The sequence below is a fragment of the Pseudorasbora parva genome, chromosome 4, assembly GCF_024679245.1.
Source record: "Pseudorasbora parva isolate DD20220531a chromosome 4, ASM2467924v1, whole genome shotgun sequence".
In the NCBI taxonomy this organism is placed as follows: domain Eukaryota; kingdom Metazoa; phylum Chordata; class Actinopteri; order Cypriniformes; family Gobionidae; genus Pseudorasbora; species Pseudorasbora parva.
This window is the reverse complement of record NC_090175.1, coordinates 23,155,822-23,174,917: the sequence shown is the minus strand read 5'-3', so window position 1 is coordinate 23,174,917 and position 19,096 is coordinate 23,155,822. Positions and strand designations below refer to the sequence as shown.

The 19,096-nt window shown below is 45.8% G+C and overlaps 1 protein-coding gene across 1 annotated transcript in view; it reads left to right on the top strand.

The window, feature by feature from the left end:
• The window catches only part of galntl6 (polypeptide N-acetylgalactosaminyltransferase like 6), a 276,939-nt gene that overhangs the window by 219,163 nt on the left and 38,680 nt on the right, over positions 1–19,096 (top strand). The window contains exon 7 of the mRNA XM_067441340.1: positions 3,536–3,719. Within this exon, the coding sequence (XP_067297441.1) occupies positions 3,536–3,719 (184 nt within the window). The remainder of the gene's footprint in view (positions 1–3,535; positions 3,720–19,096) is intronic.

Here is a 19,096-nt window from a genome sequence, read left to right as displayed (position 1 = left end):
ACTTTCCACACGATTAACATCAGGTTCAAGTACGCCAGGTTGGCTGGTGGTTATGTTGCCCGCATACCGCCTCCCATGGCCGAGACTGGTATTACGATACCTGTCGGGCCGGGGCTAGTATGCTACTGCTAATTAAGGTTGATATCTCTGCAGCACTATAACTTGACATTTTTTAATGACATCATCACCCTTATTTCTTCTCATTGTTTTGATGTGTGTAGGTCATTTTTGTGGATATTTTTACCTCAATTTTTACAGATGGCAGCTTTAAGTTGTGGTGGAAATGACATTGACATTTTGTGGCATCCCCTTTGTTGAAAAAGCTTCCCCTCTATAAACCCACCATCCCCATTAGATTGACAGTGTTATGTATTATGTAAAACTTATCATGTAAGTTTATTAGAAAGAATAGCGAACATTTAAGTGCATTGATTAAGTAAGGGATCATCAAAGTTACTGTGGATTATTAAAAGTGTAATAACAAAGGTGAAAAGGCACACATGCATATATGTTAGCTAAATGTATGTGTTTATTTATTGATTAACTAAAAAATATACATAACTATGTTTTCAGTGGTGTATAAAGGCCTTACATAATGAACAGCTATGTTTTATTACACTTTTGAGCCATTTCAATCTTCATACACCGCAGGTTCCCTTACAGTGAAATTTAATTTTTCTCCCTCATGTTTTATTGTTAATAAAAAAGGAATGCAATAATTTACAAATCTCATAAACTTATATTTTATTCACAATAGAATAAAGATAACATTATAACGCAGTTTGTTTGTTCAGGGAAGGAAGGAGGTGGGTACCGGCGAACATTTAACAACTTTTAATTGAAAATAAATAAACAAACTGAAATGACATGCGGGCAGCCCCTTACGAAAGACTGCCCGCACACACACACCCACACACAACACAACGTAAACAAAACACTACTCAAATTCGTCGCTCCTCGATTATTAGCTTCTTAGTTCATGCGTAGAAATGTAGAATTGGCTCATTCTTCAGAGAGACAGAATGAGGATGTGTCCACACAGGAGGAGCACATCATGCGGAGGGCAATATTGAGCATGTCAGATTATTGACCGCTCAGGGAGCAAATGAACGCCTGATGACTCATATCTGACGCATATCATGAAGACACTTGTGAGAGCTCTGCGCATGTTTCAATTCTTTAATATTGGATAATTCAGTGAGAAATGAATAGAAACATTATTCTGTATGACGCAATATTTTGCAAACGTGATAATAAATCAATATTTCTCCAAATATGAGCACTTTTGAACTAAGAGCTTAACTGAAAGCTGTTCTTTGCGAGCTGTGTGAATACAACTGAGCCGCTACAGATGAGAGAGAATTAATATGCATGTGATATTTCATTCAAAATATCATTCTTAATGGATCGATTATTATGCACTCCTGACATAAGAAATGGATGTCACTGCAACCCAGTTTTATCATAAACAGTGTTCAAATATCGAAGCTGGAGTCTTTATTCTGTCTAATGATACTGAGTTTGTCCAGATAAAGTAAGAGAGGGATGTTTTAATAAGCAGTGAATGTTAAACAATAGTAATCTGGGCCGTCTGCGATCTTTGACAGGCATGGGGTTAAATGTACATATAATGAACAGCTGGAGGACCAATTTGCAATGTATTAGGTCAATTGGCAACATGATTGGGTATAAAAAGAGCCTCTCAGAGTGGCAGTGTCTCTCAGAAGTAAAGATGGGCAGAGGATCACCAATTTCCCCAATGCTGCTGCGAAAAAATAGTGGAGAACTATCAGAAAGGAGTTTCTCAGAGAAAAAATGCAAAGAGTTTGAAGTTATCATCATCTACAGTGCATGATTTCATAAAGATACAAAGAATCTAGAACAAAAACTCTCTGTGAGTAAGGGTCAAGGCCTGGAAAATGGCACTGAATCACATACAGGACTGCAACTGTAATGGAAATCACAACACAGGCTCATGAATACTGCCAGAAAACATTTTCTGTCGGTGAACACAATCCACTGTGCCATTCGCCATGGCTTGGTAAAACTCTATAGGTCAAAAACAAAGCCATGTATAAACATGATCCAGAAGCACAGCCGTTTTCTCTAGGCCAAGGCTCGTTTAAAATGGACTGTGGCAAAATAGAAAGCTGTTCTGTAGTCAGAAAAATCAAAATTTGAAGTTCTTTTTGAAAAACTGGTATGCCATGTCATCTGGAATAAAAAGAACAAGGACAACCCAAGTTGTTATCAGCGCTCAGTTCAGAATCCTGCATCTCTTATGGTATAAGGTTGCATGAGTGCGTGTGGCATGGGCAACTTACACATCTGGAAAGGCACCATCAATGCTGAAAGGTATATCCAAGTTCTAGAACAACATATGCTCCCATCCAGATGTTGTCTCTTTCAGGGAAGATGATGAGCCAAATGTGATGAGCCAAATGTTTTCTATAGGTGAAAGATCTGGACTGCAGGCTGGCGAGATCTTTCACCCATAGAAAACATTTGGCTCATCATAAAGAGGAAGATGCAACAAAGAAGACCTAAGACAGTTGAGCAACTAGAAGCCTGCATTATACAAGAATGGGACAACATTCTTATTCCTAAACTTGAGCAACTTGTCTCCTCAGTCCCCAGACGTTTGCAGACTGTTATAAAAAGAGGGGATGCCACACAGTGGTAAACATGGCATTGTCCCAATTTTATTTTTATTTTTATTTTAAATTAACTTTTCCCCTTAAAATGATACATTTTCTCAGTTTAAACATTTTATATGTTATCTATGTTGTTTTCTGAATAAAATATTGAAATTTGAAACTTACACATCATTGCTTTCTGTTTTTATTCACAATTTGTGCAGTGTACCAACTTTTTTCGAATCGGGTTTGTATATAAAAGCTTCATCTGCCATCATTCTATAATAAAAGAAGTTGAAGAAACACCCATAAATGCGAGGAATGATCTCATTGTATTTTTAAAGTGTTGAGTCTTGCAATAGTCACTATAGCCTCAGTTCCAGACAGACTGTAGATTGTGCTCTTAAGTTTATAATTTATGATGTATTTGTTTAATGTGTGTTGTCTTTGCGCTGAAGCTCGTGTTCCAGGTCTGTTCTCTCTCTTTTGCTTTCTCCTTGTGCTCTCCATGGTCCAGTAGTGCAGTGGTGTTGAGGGAGAGTATGGGTGACAGATCTGGGACGGCTTAGCGGCTGCTGACTGACAGAGATAGAGTTAAGGGCCGAGGGTCCTTTCTGCTCGGCCCTCCATGGAGCAAACCTACTTTGAAGCGCTGTAATTGTTTCTAATCGTCGGGCGGCTGTGGCGGCTTTAAATTTCACAGGGTCGCCACACTCAGCCAAGCAGAGCGAAGGAGAGCAAGTGATCCAGGAGAGGAGGGAGACTCCTGAGTTGCACTGCCTCCCCTTCCTTTTCATCCCTCCTCTTCTCCACGGAGTGTGGCGAGGAGACAGAAATTCGAGATTTCTCGCTTTACCTAACTTTCCCTCTCCTTTTTTCTCCATGCCTTCTGCCTGCAGACCAGATCGCCCAGAACCCAAAAACCATTGTGTGTCCCATGATAGATGTGATCGACCATAACCACTTTGGGTACGAGGCGCAGGCAGGGGACGCCATGAGGGGAGCCTTTGACTGGGAGATGTACTACAAACGCATTCCCATCCCACCTGAGCTTCAAGGACCAGACCCCAGTGACCCATATCAGTGAGTAAAGTCTTAGACCATTACATGGCAATAATAGCCACATGCCTAATTAATGTCACAACAAAATTAACTGTGTGTGTGTGTGTGTGTGTGTGTGTGTGTGTGTGTGTGTGTGTGTGTGTGTGTGTGTGTGTGTGTGTGTGTGTGTGTGTGTGTGTGTGTGTGTGTGTGTGTGTGTGTGTGTGTGTGTGTGTGTGTGTGTGTGTATGGGGTCAGACTCAGTAATACTTTTTTAACGTTTTTAAAATAAAAATCTTATGCTCACCAAAGCTGCATCTATTTAATCAGAAATACAGTAATATTGTGAAATATTATTACAATTAATCTATTTGCAATATATCTTAAAATGTGATTTATTTCTGGGGAATTGTTGCTGAAAACGATTAAACCATTGTGCTACTTTTTTCAGGATTGTTTGATTAATAGAAAACAATTTACACAAGTTTTGTATTCATCAGACAATCCTAAAACATTCTGAAACAGATAATTTTCACATTTTTTTTCATGAAAAGCATGGGAGAATCAAATAACATATGGGTTGCACTTTCAATTTCCATGACATTCTGCAATTGTTTTTAGCCTTTTTTTATAAATGCTTCATTGTTCCCTCTCCAATTTCCGTTAGCTTTTGATTTGCCAGTCTGTTTGAAAATCTAATTTATATCTGCTGCACTGAGACATTGTGATTTAACTCATTAAACCTGTATGATTATACATGAATAGAGGATATATGGAATGTTTTTGTGACCAGAGACCTGTACTTATGACATACTCAATTGATAGCCAGGATCCTTAATCCAATGTCTTTCCTTTCATTTCCATACTCTGCCTTTGCATTTCTGTGTGTGCGTGTGAACTTTTTTTATCAGCTTTTCCACCACAGCTAGTGTCAATCCATGATTCAGATTTTAGTATTAGTTTTGCTCTCTAACCTTCAGCTTTGCAAGCAGTAGAGCAGCTTTTCCCAACAATTCTGATGTACCCTCAAAGCCAGTAGTGCTCAGGTTCTCTATACTTAAGCAGAAATGTGTTCCTTTTAACACTTATTAGAGCTGATATTGTTTAAAATTATCATTAAAGGGCTAATGAATTGAGAAATCAACTTCCCCTTGAGCTTGTGGATATATAAAAGGTCATGGTAATATAAGAATATCCTGTAAGTTTCAGAGCTGAAAACTTCCTTGATAGTCAAAGAGTTTTTACTGACACCATGCCCAGCAAACGATTGTTCTCAGAATATGCAACACCTTGACGCCCTCGTGTAGTGAAACACCATCTCAACAGAATAAGAGCAACGCCTGATTCTGTAGCCCCACCCACTGACTTGTGACTGACATGGCTTGCATAGAGCTAAACTGGTTTGAACTTCTAAGCAATAAACATAACGCACAAGCTTCATTCGGATTCCAATATTATGAATGCTGGGATGAACTTTATTTTTAATGAATATCCTGCTCATGTGGGGAAGACAATGCACGTTTGTTCCTTCATTTGACCACAGATTTGTTTGTAAACAAGAGACTGGATTTGCAGACAGGATGAGATTACATTAATGAAGCAACACACTTATGTGAGTAAAAATGTTTATTTGTGATAGTATTGCATTGATACAAATCGTTTGACATTTATTGATTATCGGACTCAGGCATGTATGGGCCAGGGCTCGCAAACCCCAATGTCCTGGGGCTGTGTGTGTGTGTGTGTGTGTGTGTGTGCGTGCGTGCGTGCGTGCGTGCGTGCGTGCGTGCGTGCGTGCGTGCGTGCGTGCGTGCGTGCGTGCGTGCGTGCGTGCGTGCGTGCGTGCGTGCGTGCGTGCGTGCGTGTGTGTGTTTGTGTGTGTGTGTGGGCATGTTTTTGTGAAATATAAGGACACAAATGTGTAATTCTTTCAAAACAATCTCTCACATGTACTGACAGGGGAGCTGAAGCTCATTAAATATGCAAATATTATCCAATCCTAGCCGTGGGCATTTACTTCCAAGTGTCCAGTGCGGCACACCCATCAAAACCCAGCATTGCAGGAGAGAGACTAAAAACGACAGTGTAAAAAATAGCCTGTTATTTATTCATTATGATGTTTTTTAATGTAAAAACCATGTGAATGTAATTAATTGTCCTCAGACAATAATATAAAAAAATGCCAGTTCATGACACCTTTAATGATAATTAAAATACCTTTATTGCAATAATTCTATCAAATGAAAAAGAGTGGGTATCAATTTTATTATAGTGTTTAATTTAATTTTGGTCTGTGTGAGACATTTAATGCAATGGGTAAATGAGTTGTTATTTTGTTAACTGCAAGTAAGAAAAATTGTGTTCAAATATGAAATCCATATAAATGGACACAATGTCACAGAGTTGCAGAGGAAAATGAAGGAGGTGAAGAAACTGATCACTTACTGAAATAACAAAATATGCATTGAAATTGAATGCGTTTCTGATTTGTTTATATTTCTGTCGGCTGCATGCCGATAGTTTGCTTTCTCATGTCACTAGTTTTATATATGCAACATTTGGTTTGGACTTGTGTATTTTTGTTATATTATTTAAATGCTTGAGGTATAGCTAATGCCATAGCGTCCTCTCAGCCTCGACAAAGTACAAACACATTGTTGTTCTTTCCCTGCTAATGCAGCATCATAAAAAATGTAGCAAAATGTACTGTAGTGTTAGTCATACCGTTTCACTGTCTGTGTTTTGAACGCACATATAATATGTTATAAGCTTTTGGGGACATCCTGGGTCTTCACTTCACATCCGGTGGAAAAGAATCGGGATAGGACTCATGTTGATGGATGCGGTTATTAACGTTACTGTAGTATGAAGCAGAGCAGGACCAAGTGTTGTAGAGCTGAGCAAGGCCGCTGGAACGATTGTTAATGAGTTGAACAACACACGCCTCGCGAGCAGCGGGACTTTTATTATGACGGGACACAGTCGCTGGGCGCTGGAGCTATTTCCGCTTTTCTGGTCATGAGAAGGAGGTAATGCAGCTCTGTTTATCATATCAGATACATTTAAGTGTGCTTAAAATTATTTTATGATGTTACTCTGTGCGTTTGCTCAGTGGCTGCTGTGACACTTATTCACACTGCTAAGAGTAAAGCGCTTCTGCCAAATAAATAAAACCGAGGGTAACGCAGATATGATGCATTTGACAGGTGACTCCCTCAGATGCTACACTCAAGCTTGAAACTTACACTTACACTCTACACTCAAGAACGTCTCAGTTACGTATGTAACCCTCGTTCCCTGAAGGAGGGAACGGAGACGCCACGTCGGAGTACCGACGAATAGGAATCTCGCTTGCGAGAGCCAATCTACTTCGAGTCTAACTAAACGAGCCAATGCACATTGGCATGCAATGATTGCACCAGGTGCTCATGCCACGCCACGCGGGTATAAATGAGACACAGGTGATTGCATCAAATTATCTTTTTTGCTGAGGAGCCGAGTAGGTAGACTGGCGCCCCGGCAGGGACAGAGGACATGGCGACGGGACGTGGCGTCTCCGTTCCCTCCTTCAGGGAACGAGGGTTACATACGTAACCGAGACGTTCCCATTCAGTCGGTCACTCTCGACGCCACGTCGGAGTACCGACGAATAGGAATCCCTACCAAAGCGCCATGGACTCTGCCCCCTTCCAGTGCCCTGTGTGAGCCTCCTGAGCTCTCTTACCTGATGAGACGGGGCTCACACCGAGAAGTCCATCACTGCTGTTCCGCATGACCCGCTCAGTGACTATTGGATAACACTGGGAAAGCGTGCCCAATGGGGGGCCGCTGCGGAACCACATCATACCACGGGAGTTATGTGGGGACCGAGCTGAGCCGTAGCCCACCGCCGTGAGGGGGGCTCCATCCCTAAAATGGAGGGCTCTCCCAAGGGAAAGACACAGGCTTCCGAGAGGAGCAACCGTGGAAGAAGTGTGGGATCCCCGTAGGGTCACTCACATGGCCCCAGCCAATTACCGGTTCTCCAGGATTCAGCGGTAAGGGGCCTGATGCCGGACGCTCCGCCACGCCTGGCACCGAGGGCGGTGGAGGACTCACAGAGTTTGCTTCTGGAGAATTAAGCGCCGAGGCGCAGCAAGCCGACAAGAGCCGGGCCTCTCAGTGCTTCTACCCGTTTGAGGTGAGAACACAGGAGGAGACCGGCTCTACACGTAGGCTATAAAACCTAGCGAATGTGTTAGGTGTCGCCCAGCCCGCAGCTCTACAGATGTCTGACAGCGAGGCGCCACGTGCCAGCGCCCAGGAGGATGCAACACTTCTAGTAGAGTGTGCTCGCAGCCTGAGCGGGCAGGGCACGCCTTGTGCCTGATAGGCCAAGGTGATGGCATCCACTATCCAGTGGGCCATCCTCTGCTTGGAGACAGCCTTTCCCTTCTGCTGGCCTCCGTGACAGACAAAGAGCTGATCTGAGGGCCTGAAGCTTTGGGTTCTGTCCACGTAGATCCGCAGAGCGCGGACGGGACAGAGCAAAGCTAGGGCTGGGTCTGCCTCCTCCAGGGGCAGCGCTTGCAGGTTCACCACCTGGTCCCTGAAGGGAGTGGTGGGAACCTTGGGCACGTAGCCAGGCCGGGGTCTCAGTACCACGTGGGTGTCACCCGGCCCGAACTCCAGGCACGATTCGTCGACCGAAAATGCCTGCAGGTCCCCTACTCTCTTGATGGAGGCCAATGCAGCCAACAGCAAAGTTTTCATGGACAGAATCTTCAGCTCTGCTGACTGCAAAGGCTCAAATGGGGCATTCTGCAGTGCTCTGAGCACCAGAGCAAGATCCCAAGAGGGTATGGAGGGAGGACGAGGAGGATTTAACCGTCTCGCCCCCCTAAGGAACCTGCCGACCAGGTCGTGCTTCCCCACCGACTTACCCTCTACATGGTCATGATGGGCAGAAATAGCAGCAACGTAAACCTTGAGGGTGGAGGGCGACAGCCTCCGCTCCAACCCCTGCTGCAGGAAGGAAAGCACTAACGCGATCGAACATCTTCGGGGGTCCTCCCGGCGGAGAGAACACCAATCGACGAACAGGTTCCACTTCAAGGCATAGGCCCGTCTCGTAGACGGTGCTCTAGCTGAAGTGATGGTGTTAACTACCTCTTGAGGTAAGTCACCTAGAACCTCCACGTCCCGTCCAGGGACCAGACATGAAGTTTCCAGAGGTCTGGACGCGGGTGCCAGAGGGTGCCCCGTCTCTGAGTTAGAAGATCCTTCCTCAGAGGAATCGGCCAAGGAGGGGCTAGTCGCGAGGAGCATGAGTTCTGGGAACCAAGTCCGGTGGGGCCAATACGGGGCCACCAACAGGACCTGCTCCTTGTCCTCCCTGACCTTGCACAGTGTCTGTGCAAGTAGGCTCACTGGGGGAAACGCATATTTGCGTAGGCCCTGGGGCCAGCTGTGCGCAAGTGCATCCGTGCCGAGTGTGCCCTCGGTCAGCAAATAAAACCACTGGCAGTGGGACGTTTCTGGGGAGGCAAACAGGTCGACCTGTGCAACCCCGAACTGAACCCAGATCAGCCGGACCACCTGGGGGTGGAGCCGCCATTCTCCCGGAAGCGCAGCTCGTGACAGCTCGTCGGCCGCCCGGTTGCGCACCCCAGGGACATGAATGGCCCGAAGCGACCTCAGACACTTCTGACTCCAGAGGAGGAGATGGCGGGCGAGTTGCAACATGCGACGTGAGCGTAGACCACCTTGACGGTTGATGTACGCAACGGTCGCCGTGTTGTCCGTACGGACCAGTACATCTTTGCCCCGTAACCGGCCCTTGAGTCGGCTCAGTGCACGATGTACTGCTAGCAACTCGAGGCAATTGATATGCCACTGCAGGTGCGGGCCCGTCCAAACCCCTGACACTGCATGCCAGTTGTACGTGGCACCCCAGCCCATGGACGAGGCATCCGTGAAGACCACAGCATGCCTGGATACCTGTTCCAACGGCACTCCGGCCCGAAGGAACCCGGGATCTGACCACGGGCTGAAGGTTTTGCGGCAGGACGGAGTGATGCTCACCCGATACGTGCCGCGTGTCCACGCCCATCTCGGGACTCGGCCGTGAAGCCAGTGCTGAAGCGGTCTCATATGAAGCAGGCCGAGCGGTGTTACTGCCGCCGCAGCCGCCATATGCCCCAGGAGCCTCTGAAAATGTTTCAGTGGAACCGCCATCCTGCCCTGAAACGTGTTCAGGCAGTTCAGCATCGACTGGACGCGCTCCTTCGTGAGACGCGCAGTCCGCTTGACCGAATCCAACTCCATACCGAGAAAAGAGATCCTCTGCACGGGGGCGAGTTTGCTCTTTTCCCAGTTGACCTGAAGACCCAACTGGCTGAGGTGTCTGAGCACCAAGTCCCTGTGTTCGCACAACTGCTCCCGGGACTGTGCAAGGATGAGCCAGTCGTCGAGATAGTTTAGGATGCGAACGCCCTGTTCTCTCATGGGCACAAGGGCCCCCTCCGTGACTTTCGTAAAGACACGGGGGGACAGGGCCAGCCCGAAGGGTAGGACTTTGTACTGATATGCTCGCCCCTCGAATGCAAAGCGCAGGAACGGCCTGTGTCGGGGGAGAATCGAGACATGAAAGTACGCGTCCTTCAGTTCGATCGCTGCAAACCAATCTTGGGGACGGATGCACTCGAAAATGCGTTTCTGCATGAGCATCTTGAACGGTAGCTTGTGAAGGCTCCGGTTCAGTACTCGCAGGTCCAAGATTGGCCGTAACCCACCGGTTTTCTTGGGTACAATGAAGTACGGGCTGTAGAAGCCTGTCCTCATATCGGCTGGAGGGACCGGCTCTATCGCGTCCTTCGCCAGTAGGACTGCGATTTCCGCACGCAGGACACGGACGTCTGCAGCTTTCACCGAAGTGAAGCGGACGCCCGTGAACCTGGGGGGACGCAGGGCGAACTGAATCGCATAGCCGAGCCTGATGGTCCGAATGAGCCAGCGAGACGGACTGGGAAGCTCTAACCAGGCTCGCAGAGACCGAACAAGCGGGATCATCGGGACCACCGGCGTACCCACCGAGGGGCAGCAAGGTGGAATACAGGCACCGGTCTGGGGCGGCTGTCTCGTGGAGGCGGCCCGCAGAGAGGTGTGAGTGTGCCGTGCGACACCTACCTGCTTCCACGGCTGGGCAGAGGGTCCGCACGGAGTTTGTGGGGTGTCCGTGCGTCGTCCGCTGCTGCCCACTGGCGACACAGGAGGAGGATGAGAGTGGTCTGGCGTTTGACCGGCCACAACTCTCCGAGCCCCCTGGGGACCCGGAGATGAAGGAAACTGCTCTTTTATTGAAAATTTGGGTACCGCTGGGGCTGAGCCCAGCAGCGGAACAGAAACAAAACGGAACACAAGATTCTCCACCCGGCCCTCCTCCAGGGGGAAGGAGCGGTGCGGTCACCGTCTCCTGGAGAGCAGTCCTCCTCATCTCCGGGTCGCCCGTCTCAGGACCGCTTCCCCTTGCCTTTGCCCTTCTTCGGGGCTGCCTGGACGGGCGGGACGGCCGGCTTGCGCCCGGCTCCACTACGCCGCTTGGGTGGAGGCTGCTGCTGCGACGCGGGAGCGGAGGCAGACGCAGACGGCCGCCCTCGGCGACGAGCTGGCTGAGGCGCTGCCGGCGGCGGGGTGGAGGCAGCAGCTGACCGCCGCGGCATGATGTGACTGATGGCCTCAGTCTGCTTCTGTGCGGCCGAGAACTGCTGGGCAAAGTTCTGCACCGCGTCGCCGAAGAGGCCAGTCTGGGACACGGGGGCATTAAGGAACCTGATCTTGTCGGTATCCCTCATGTCCGCCAGACACAGCCAGAGATGGCGCTCCTGGACCACCATAGTGGACATCGCACGTCCCACGGCACGCGCCGTAACCTTCGTCGCACGAAGCGCGAGGTCCGTCGCCGCCCTCAGCTCTTGTAGAACCGCGGGATCGTGACCACCCTCGTGCAGGTCCTTCAGTGCCTGGGCCTGATGAACCTGCAACAACGCCATAGCGTGTAGGGCGGAACCTGCCTCTCCACAAGCCTGGTAGGCCTTCCCGATCAGATCGGAGGAGTACCTACAGGCCCGGGAGGGGAGACACGGGTTCCCCCTTGATGTGGAGTTAGGGCACAGTTGCATAGCAACGGCCCGTTCCACGGGAGGAACCTGCGTGTAACCCTTTGCAGGTCCGCCATCAAGGGTGGTGAGGGAGGAGGAACCACTGGGCCGGTTTCGGGCAGTAAAAGGTGCCGTCCATGACCTAGTGAGCTCCTCGTGCACCTCCGGGAAGAAAGGAACCGGGGTGGGGCGCTGAGAACCAGCACGGGCCACCCCGAGAAACCAATCGTCCAACCTCGACGGCTCGGGACACGGTGGAGGGTTCCACACGAGCCCGACCCTCTCGGCGGCCCGGGAAAGCATGGCCATCATCTCCGGATCGGTATCGGGCACAGCGGGTCTTCCCGAAGGAGCCCCCTGCGCCGACACATCATCTCCAGACAACTCTGACCCTCCCTCCGATGCAGCGAGTCATCCATCAGCGCTGCCTCAGCGTGCTGCACGCCCAAACACGAGATACAGCGCTGATGACCATCCCACGGTGAAATGAACCCACCGCACCCAGAAACACACAGATAGAATGTCATCTTTAAAAAGACGCAAGCTCTATCTGTGTTGCTCTTTTAGAATGATGCTCTCCTTGGTGCTGAAACACGCAGGGGGTGGGGCCGCGGCGACACAGACAGGAATGTAGTGCAGCCTGTCGTGCGCGCTCTCTCTCACAGGACGCTTTCAACAGCCGTGAGAACGGCTTTTTAGCGCTCTCCACCTAGCGCACCGTACCAGCTGTGAAAACAGCCCTTGTGGTTGCTCTTATGGACAACGAAGAGAGAAGATCCGAAGAACACACGACCCGCTGCTGTGTTGTCACACCAACACCGACCGAAGAGATCTCTTCTAAAAGGCAGGCTCTTTCTCAGTCGAACTGCGAAGTGAAGAGTGATATCTGGCATACCACTCGGCTCCGAAGCAAAAGGATAATTTGATGCAATCACCTGTGTCTCATTTATACCCGCGTGGCGTGGCATGAGCACCTGGTGCAATCATTGCATGCCAATGTGCATTGGCTCGTTTAGTTAGACTCGAAGTAGATTGGCTCTCGCAAGTGAGATTCCTATTCGTCGGTACTCCGACGTGGCGTTGAGAGTGACCGACTGAATGGGAACAAAGAAATTCATTAGTTTTCTCGAGGTGGCAAGAACAAGAACAAAGTTCATTCAGGCAGGACATTCCATACTTCACGAGAAAATCAGGTGCCAATCATCTGCATTTCTCCGCATTAACCACGCCCACTTTAAATCTCTGACCAATCACACAATGGTTCTCGGACACCCGCAAGAAAAAAGTCGAGAACAAGCTGCAAGAACTCCCAAACCAGGGCTGCGAGAACTAAATGACGTAATTTTGATGATGAGCGAGAACTTTTTTCTCTGTTCTTGCAGAGTATGTTGCAGCTTTTAGACGTCCCAACTCCTTGGCAAAAATAGCAATTTTCTCATAATTTACAAATAGTTGGAAACATTTGGGATATTGTAAGTACTCAACTGAACAAAACATATAAAACTGGCCTAGTTTTTTTATATATATATTTTACTGCAAAAGGGTTACAAAGTGCACCTTTAATATAAGCAACACAAGGCATCAGTGTTATTATTTGGACTCTAGAGGCTGCTCTCATGCTATACAATGCCAGTTGACCCTTTTTATAGCTCTCGTACTATGTAATGACAGCACACCCTTCTCATCCACTCCAGCAATGGACTCAGCCCAGAAAAACTATTTATATGGATTTTTGCCGATAACCAACTGTTATTAATTGGCAAAACCGTTTAATTGGTAGACCTCTACACTAAAGTACCTTGAAGTACCTTGATATTCAATGTGTTGATGTAATTTCCACTGAAACAGTAAGACAGGGCTGGACATATCAAGTAGCTCCTCCCCTTAAAAAAAATGGCCAGTAGCGTTTTGTATATATCTCCGTTTAGCCAGAGCCATTGAGCTTGGTAAAGCCACGTTTGACAGCTTATGACAGCCACAGTCTAGTAGATTCCCCTTTTAGATTTAATATGAAAGTGTTACTAAATCAAAACAGTGAATGTAATCATGCTGAGAATGTGTAGTTTCAAAAGTGTGTAAGTTATGTTGGTGCATGGCACCACCAGTGTTTACTCTTCTACTTGTCAGTTTCTGAGTTCAGAATCTGTCTAACCATTTTTAGTCCTAATCTCCTCCATATCACTTTAAAATATAGCATTCTGTACAGAATTCAAATGAGTCCGATACGTGTTCTGCTATGATCCACTCTGTGCTATTGTGTCTCTGGACCGGAGCAAACTGTGTCACAGGGACTTTTAAGGGTGTGTTGACATTTGTAGTGGGGTTCACTTGATTCTTTTGGTTTGTCCCAAAAAAAGGAAACAATACATTAAAAATGGCAAAATTAGGCAACGTATTTTGTTTACCTGATTATTTCCATCAGTATGTTTCCTGTAATGGGTAGGTTTAGGGGCAGGGGCAGTGTAGGGGGATAGAAAATATGGTTTGTACAGTATGAAATCTATTACGCCTATGGAAAGTCCCCACACTCTAAAAAATTATATGTTCAATAAGTTATGACAACATATGTTTTTACATTGTTTTAACTCATCAAAATAAGTTAAGAAATGTTAAACTTGTTTTTATTAGTTATACAAGATGTAACTCTTTTTTTAAAGTCAGTTTAACATAATTTAAGTTGAAATAACTTAAACATCCAAGTCGATTGTACTGCAAAAGATCAAAATTTGCCTTTTTTTTTTACAGTGCATAAAACATGGAAACACTACGTGTGTGTGGGTGTGAGTGTGTGTGTGTGTGTGTGTGTGTGTGTGTGTGTGTGTCTCTCTCTCTCTCTCTCTCTCTCTCTCTCTCTCTCTCTCTCTCTCTCTCTCTCTCTCTCTCTCTCTCTCTCTCTCTCTCTCTCTCACTCGGTCCCCTATCACATCACAGCACGTTGCGCCCCAGAGTAGCCATACCAGGCATTAAGCTGTGGATTAATTTTTGGGGTGGATATGAGGTCTTGAGAAAATCAGCTTTCCTGAGTGTGGCGGAGTGTGTGTGTGTTTGTGTTTATATGTGCAGCAGGCACTGCATCTCCTCTGCAGAGGTCTGAGTGAAGACTTGCTCACTCACTCGCTTATGTACACCAACACAAAGACACACACTTACACAGAATTACGACCAGCCTTTCATGACTGCTGCTGCACACATGTGGATTAGAATGTTAACATTAGTGGGATGCTGCAAGGCTTTATCCACAGACCTCTGTGACTTTATGTGGACTCCAGACCTCTCCTTCCTCTCAGGTTGCTGGTTCTTCTATTTGCTGTGGCCAGAGCTGCCCACTGTAGTTCATCCAGCATCCCACTCCTCCTCCAAGCCCTGAGGGCATCTCATATTTTCTACAGTCACTGGCTCAACCCAAACCCACCTGTCAGGGATCAAACACACCTCTTTATATCTATTCCACTCTGCCAGGCTGTCAGCATTACTGACTACATGTGAGCGACGCGTGCCGGGAACGTTTAGAGAGGCAGACAGTATTCTATCTCTTTCTGACAATTTATATATATATATATATATATATATATATATATATATATATATATATATATATATATATATATATATATATATATATATATATATATATATATATATATATATATATATATATATATATATATATAATTGCTTCACTGGGGTGTCATCTATTTAATGTTGAAGTTTGACCACTCCTTCACTTTTTGGCCATATATTAATGTAGTAATACATTCATATTTTCTGTGGCTATGATGACCAAGCAGTTTATTGAATAAACAAATGCACAAATATGTCTACATTAAAGCAAACAAACTCCCCATATTTTTTACACACCTGAAGTACAAATATCAAATAAAATGTAATTGTTTTTAAATTATTCATATATGCATTTTATATAAAATAATGTATTTCATATCGTGTGGGTGTATGGGGGAGGGGGGTTCCCTGCAATACTCACTTAACAATTTAAAGAAAAGGGATCAAGATAGTGTGAGTCAAATTAGGACAATTGGATGACACTCATAGCTGAGTATATAGCATAATAAATATATATGAAACATATACACCAATCAGGCATAACATAATGACAACTCACTGGTGAAGTGAATAACACTGATTATCTCTTCATCACAGCACCTGTTAGTGGGTGGGATATATTAGGCAGCAAAGAACATTTTGTCCTAAAAGATGATGTGTTAGAAGCAGTGAAAATGGATAAGCGTAAGGATTTGAGCGAGTTTGACAAGGGCCATATTGTAATGACTAGACATCTTGGTCAGAGCATCTCCAAAACTGCAGCTCTTGTGGGGTGTTCACAGTCTGCAGTGGTCAGTCAAAAGTGCTCCAAGGAAGGAGCAGTGGTGAACTGGCGGCAGGGTCATGGGTGGTGAAGGCTTATTGATGCACGTGGGGAGTGAAGGCTGGCCCATGTGGTCGGATCAAACAGATGAGTTACTGTAGCTCAAATTGCTCAAGAAGTTAATTCTGGTTCTGATAGAAAGGTGTCAGAATACACAGAGCATCGCGATTTGTTGCGTATGGGGTTGCATAGCCGCAGACCAGTCAGGGTGCCCATGCTGACCCCTGCCCATTGCCGAAAACCCGAAAGTGGGCACTTGAGCATTATGGAATAATGCACAAAAACAAGTTTGAGGTGTTGACTTGGAATTTAAATTGCCCAGATCTCAATCCAATCGAGCATCTGTGGGATTTGCTGAACAAACAAGTCCAATCCATTACAGGACTTAAAGGATCTGCTGCTAACATCTTGGTGCCAGTCAGATACCACAGCACACTTTCAGGGGTCTAGTGGAGTCCATGCCTGAGTGGTGTGTATTAGATATATTAAATATATTTTGTATATTTTAGGCATATGTACATTTGTATAAATAAACTGTATATTTAATTGATCATCATACATTTTACATTTCTAAAACAACCCTTGCAAACTGGATTTAGTATACAGAAAATTATATTAATCAATATCCATGTACACATTGAACATTATTCAACGGGTTTCATTTATTTGATCTGAAGTAAAAGTAATAAACAACACAAATCTAAACGTATGAACTGGGGATTTGGTTTTTCTAGCAACTGAAGTTTTATTCAGTTAGTGATTTGTCATTTGGCAAAAACGCTTATGAAAAATCAAAGCTGGGAAAATGCATACACAAAATCAATACAGAAAGTAATATCCTTCATATCTTACATAATACAGTCTGAGTACTAGGATACATTTCTCATTACATGCCAGTCTCTGTGGAGAATTAAGACGGATAGTTTGACAGTAGGATGCAAAGCCTGAGCTCTCTTCGTGTGATACTGATAAAGTTCTGTTTTGAGTGAGAGATGCCTTTACTTTCAGTGTTTTTATTGCACACTGTGCTACCAATAAAATACAACTCTATATATCGGCTCACATATTACTCTGACCTGCATATCTGTACTCTCCCATACTCGCTCTCTTTGACTCTCTCACAGGAAGGGCATCAGAAATATTTGCTGAGAAACATTTCTCATGAATGTTACACCAGACCCTCAAACATTTCAGTGGGTTTTATCAGTTTGATCCATTCTGCAGACCCAGGCCTTTTTGACACGTATTGCAAAGATTTGTTGCCTTCCTTTCGCCGTGCATACTGTCACAAACAGTTCTGTTTAACTCTGTCTGGTGTAACCAGGCGGTCCTAAGTCCCCCGTATGCTGTTTATCATCATCTTCAATTCTTTGTGAAAAGTCCCTCTACAGTACATAACATCTGCCTAAAGCAGTTAACAAGCCAAAGTTAAGCTGACGTCTCTCTCTTCGCACTCTCAAGCTTCTCGCGTGGGCTAAGACTCCTCCGTCAGTGCCGTCTTGCTAGAGGGGTGACGTCTCCTCCGCCAATTTGCTAAGTTTACTTGTGAAGGAGAAGGTTGAGGCATTTTTATGAGGGTGAAAAAGAAGCATAGGAGGGGAAGACAAAATGCATCCGTTCAGTCTCCAGGCTCGCTTTTTCTGCTCTCTGTGAGACATCAGCACCGAAAGAGAGATGCGGAAAACTTTGCGACGTGATGTGTACGTAATGAGCGTCTCCTGCAAGCCGCCCTCGACCATGGAACAGAATCCTTCTGGCTTTTGAAATCCCCGTCCTTTTATTTTAATACTTTATTACCTCTCGCCTCAACTGCTGGCTGAGCAGCCTAGCCTGGTGTATTCGCATGTGTGAAGCGTACGCAGCTAAGAAGGCTTAATATAGATCTTACCGCCTGTTACAAGATGAAAGCAGCCCCTCAATCTGGATCACAGCTCATTTGTGCTATGACTGATCCACTGAGAAGTCAGAGCTTTCTTCCCCGACTCCTTTTTGATTGATTAAGAGAAAAAGAAAGAGTAGTAAACCCAACGTATTGGCGTTAATGGAAGCACGGCGAATGATTCACCTTGCTACCTTGTGACATGCGTCAGCTGCTGGGTTAAATTACATTATAACCCCAGCCTGTGAATCTATCTCGACCTACAGGGAACTCCCAGCTGAAGCCGAATCCTTGTCCTCACATCGCCCTCTCCTGTCTAGGATGAGAAGATTCTCAGGCTGGTCACAGTCAATGGCAGGCGAGGATAACCATACAATCCTATTTCCATATATTACAGACCTTATTGGCCCTTTATTCATTAGATATGGCTTTCTATAATGGGGTCACATTGTCCCCTATCTTCTGCCTTCCTCTGAGGAGGAAATGAATAATGTATTCATGGTGCACATATGATTTAATAGTGATTCACAGTCTTGCCTTTCACACATATGCCCTTGCTTGTCTTGTATGACACCTTGAACTCACAAAAAATGTGCAAATGTATAAGTTTTCTCTCCAGGTATAATGGGATTCCTGGAAAGTATGATAGATGACAATGGACTCGATCCTTTCTCCAACTTACCATCTCTTTCTGTGTCTTTTTCACTCTATGCATACTCTGACCTTGACTTCAAGGAAGTACACTGGAAATAATTTCCCACTACAAATCTCTTCTAAGTCCCCCACAGTTTCGTGAGTCTTTAACCATTTAATACGCAGCCGCACAATAGGATTCAGACAGCGACGATTATGCCGGAACTCGCTTCACTCCCACCCACCATTCAAGCAAGAATGGACATTTCCAAACGGAGGTCTTTTCTACTGAGAATAGAAATCATCCTGCTGAATTTGCCAGAGAACGGAGTAAATAGTGGATTTATATTTATGGAAATCACAGGGACGACGGGGATGATGGGAG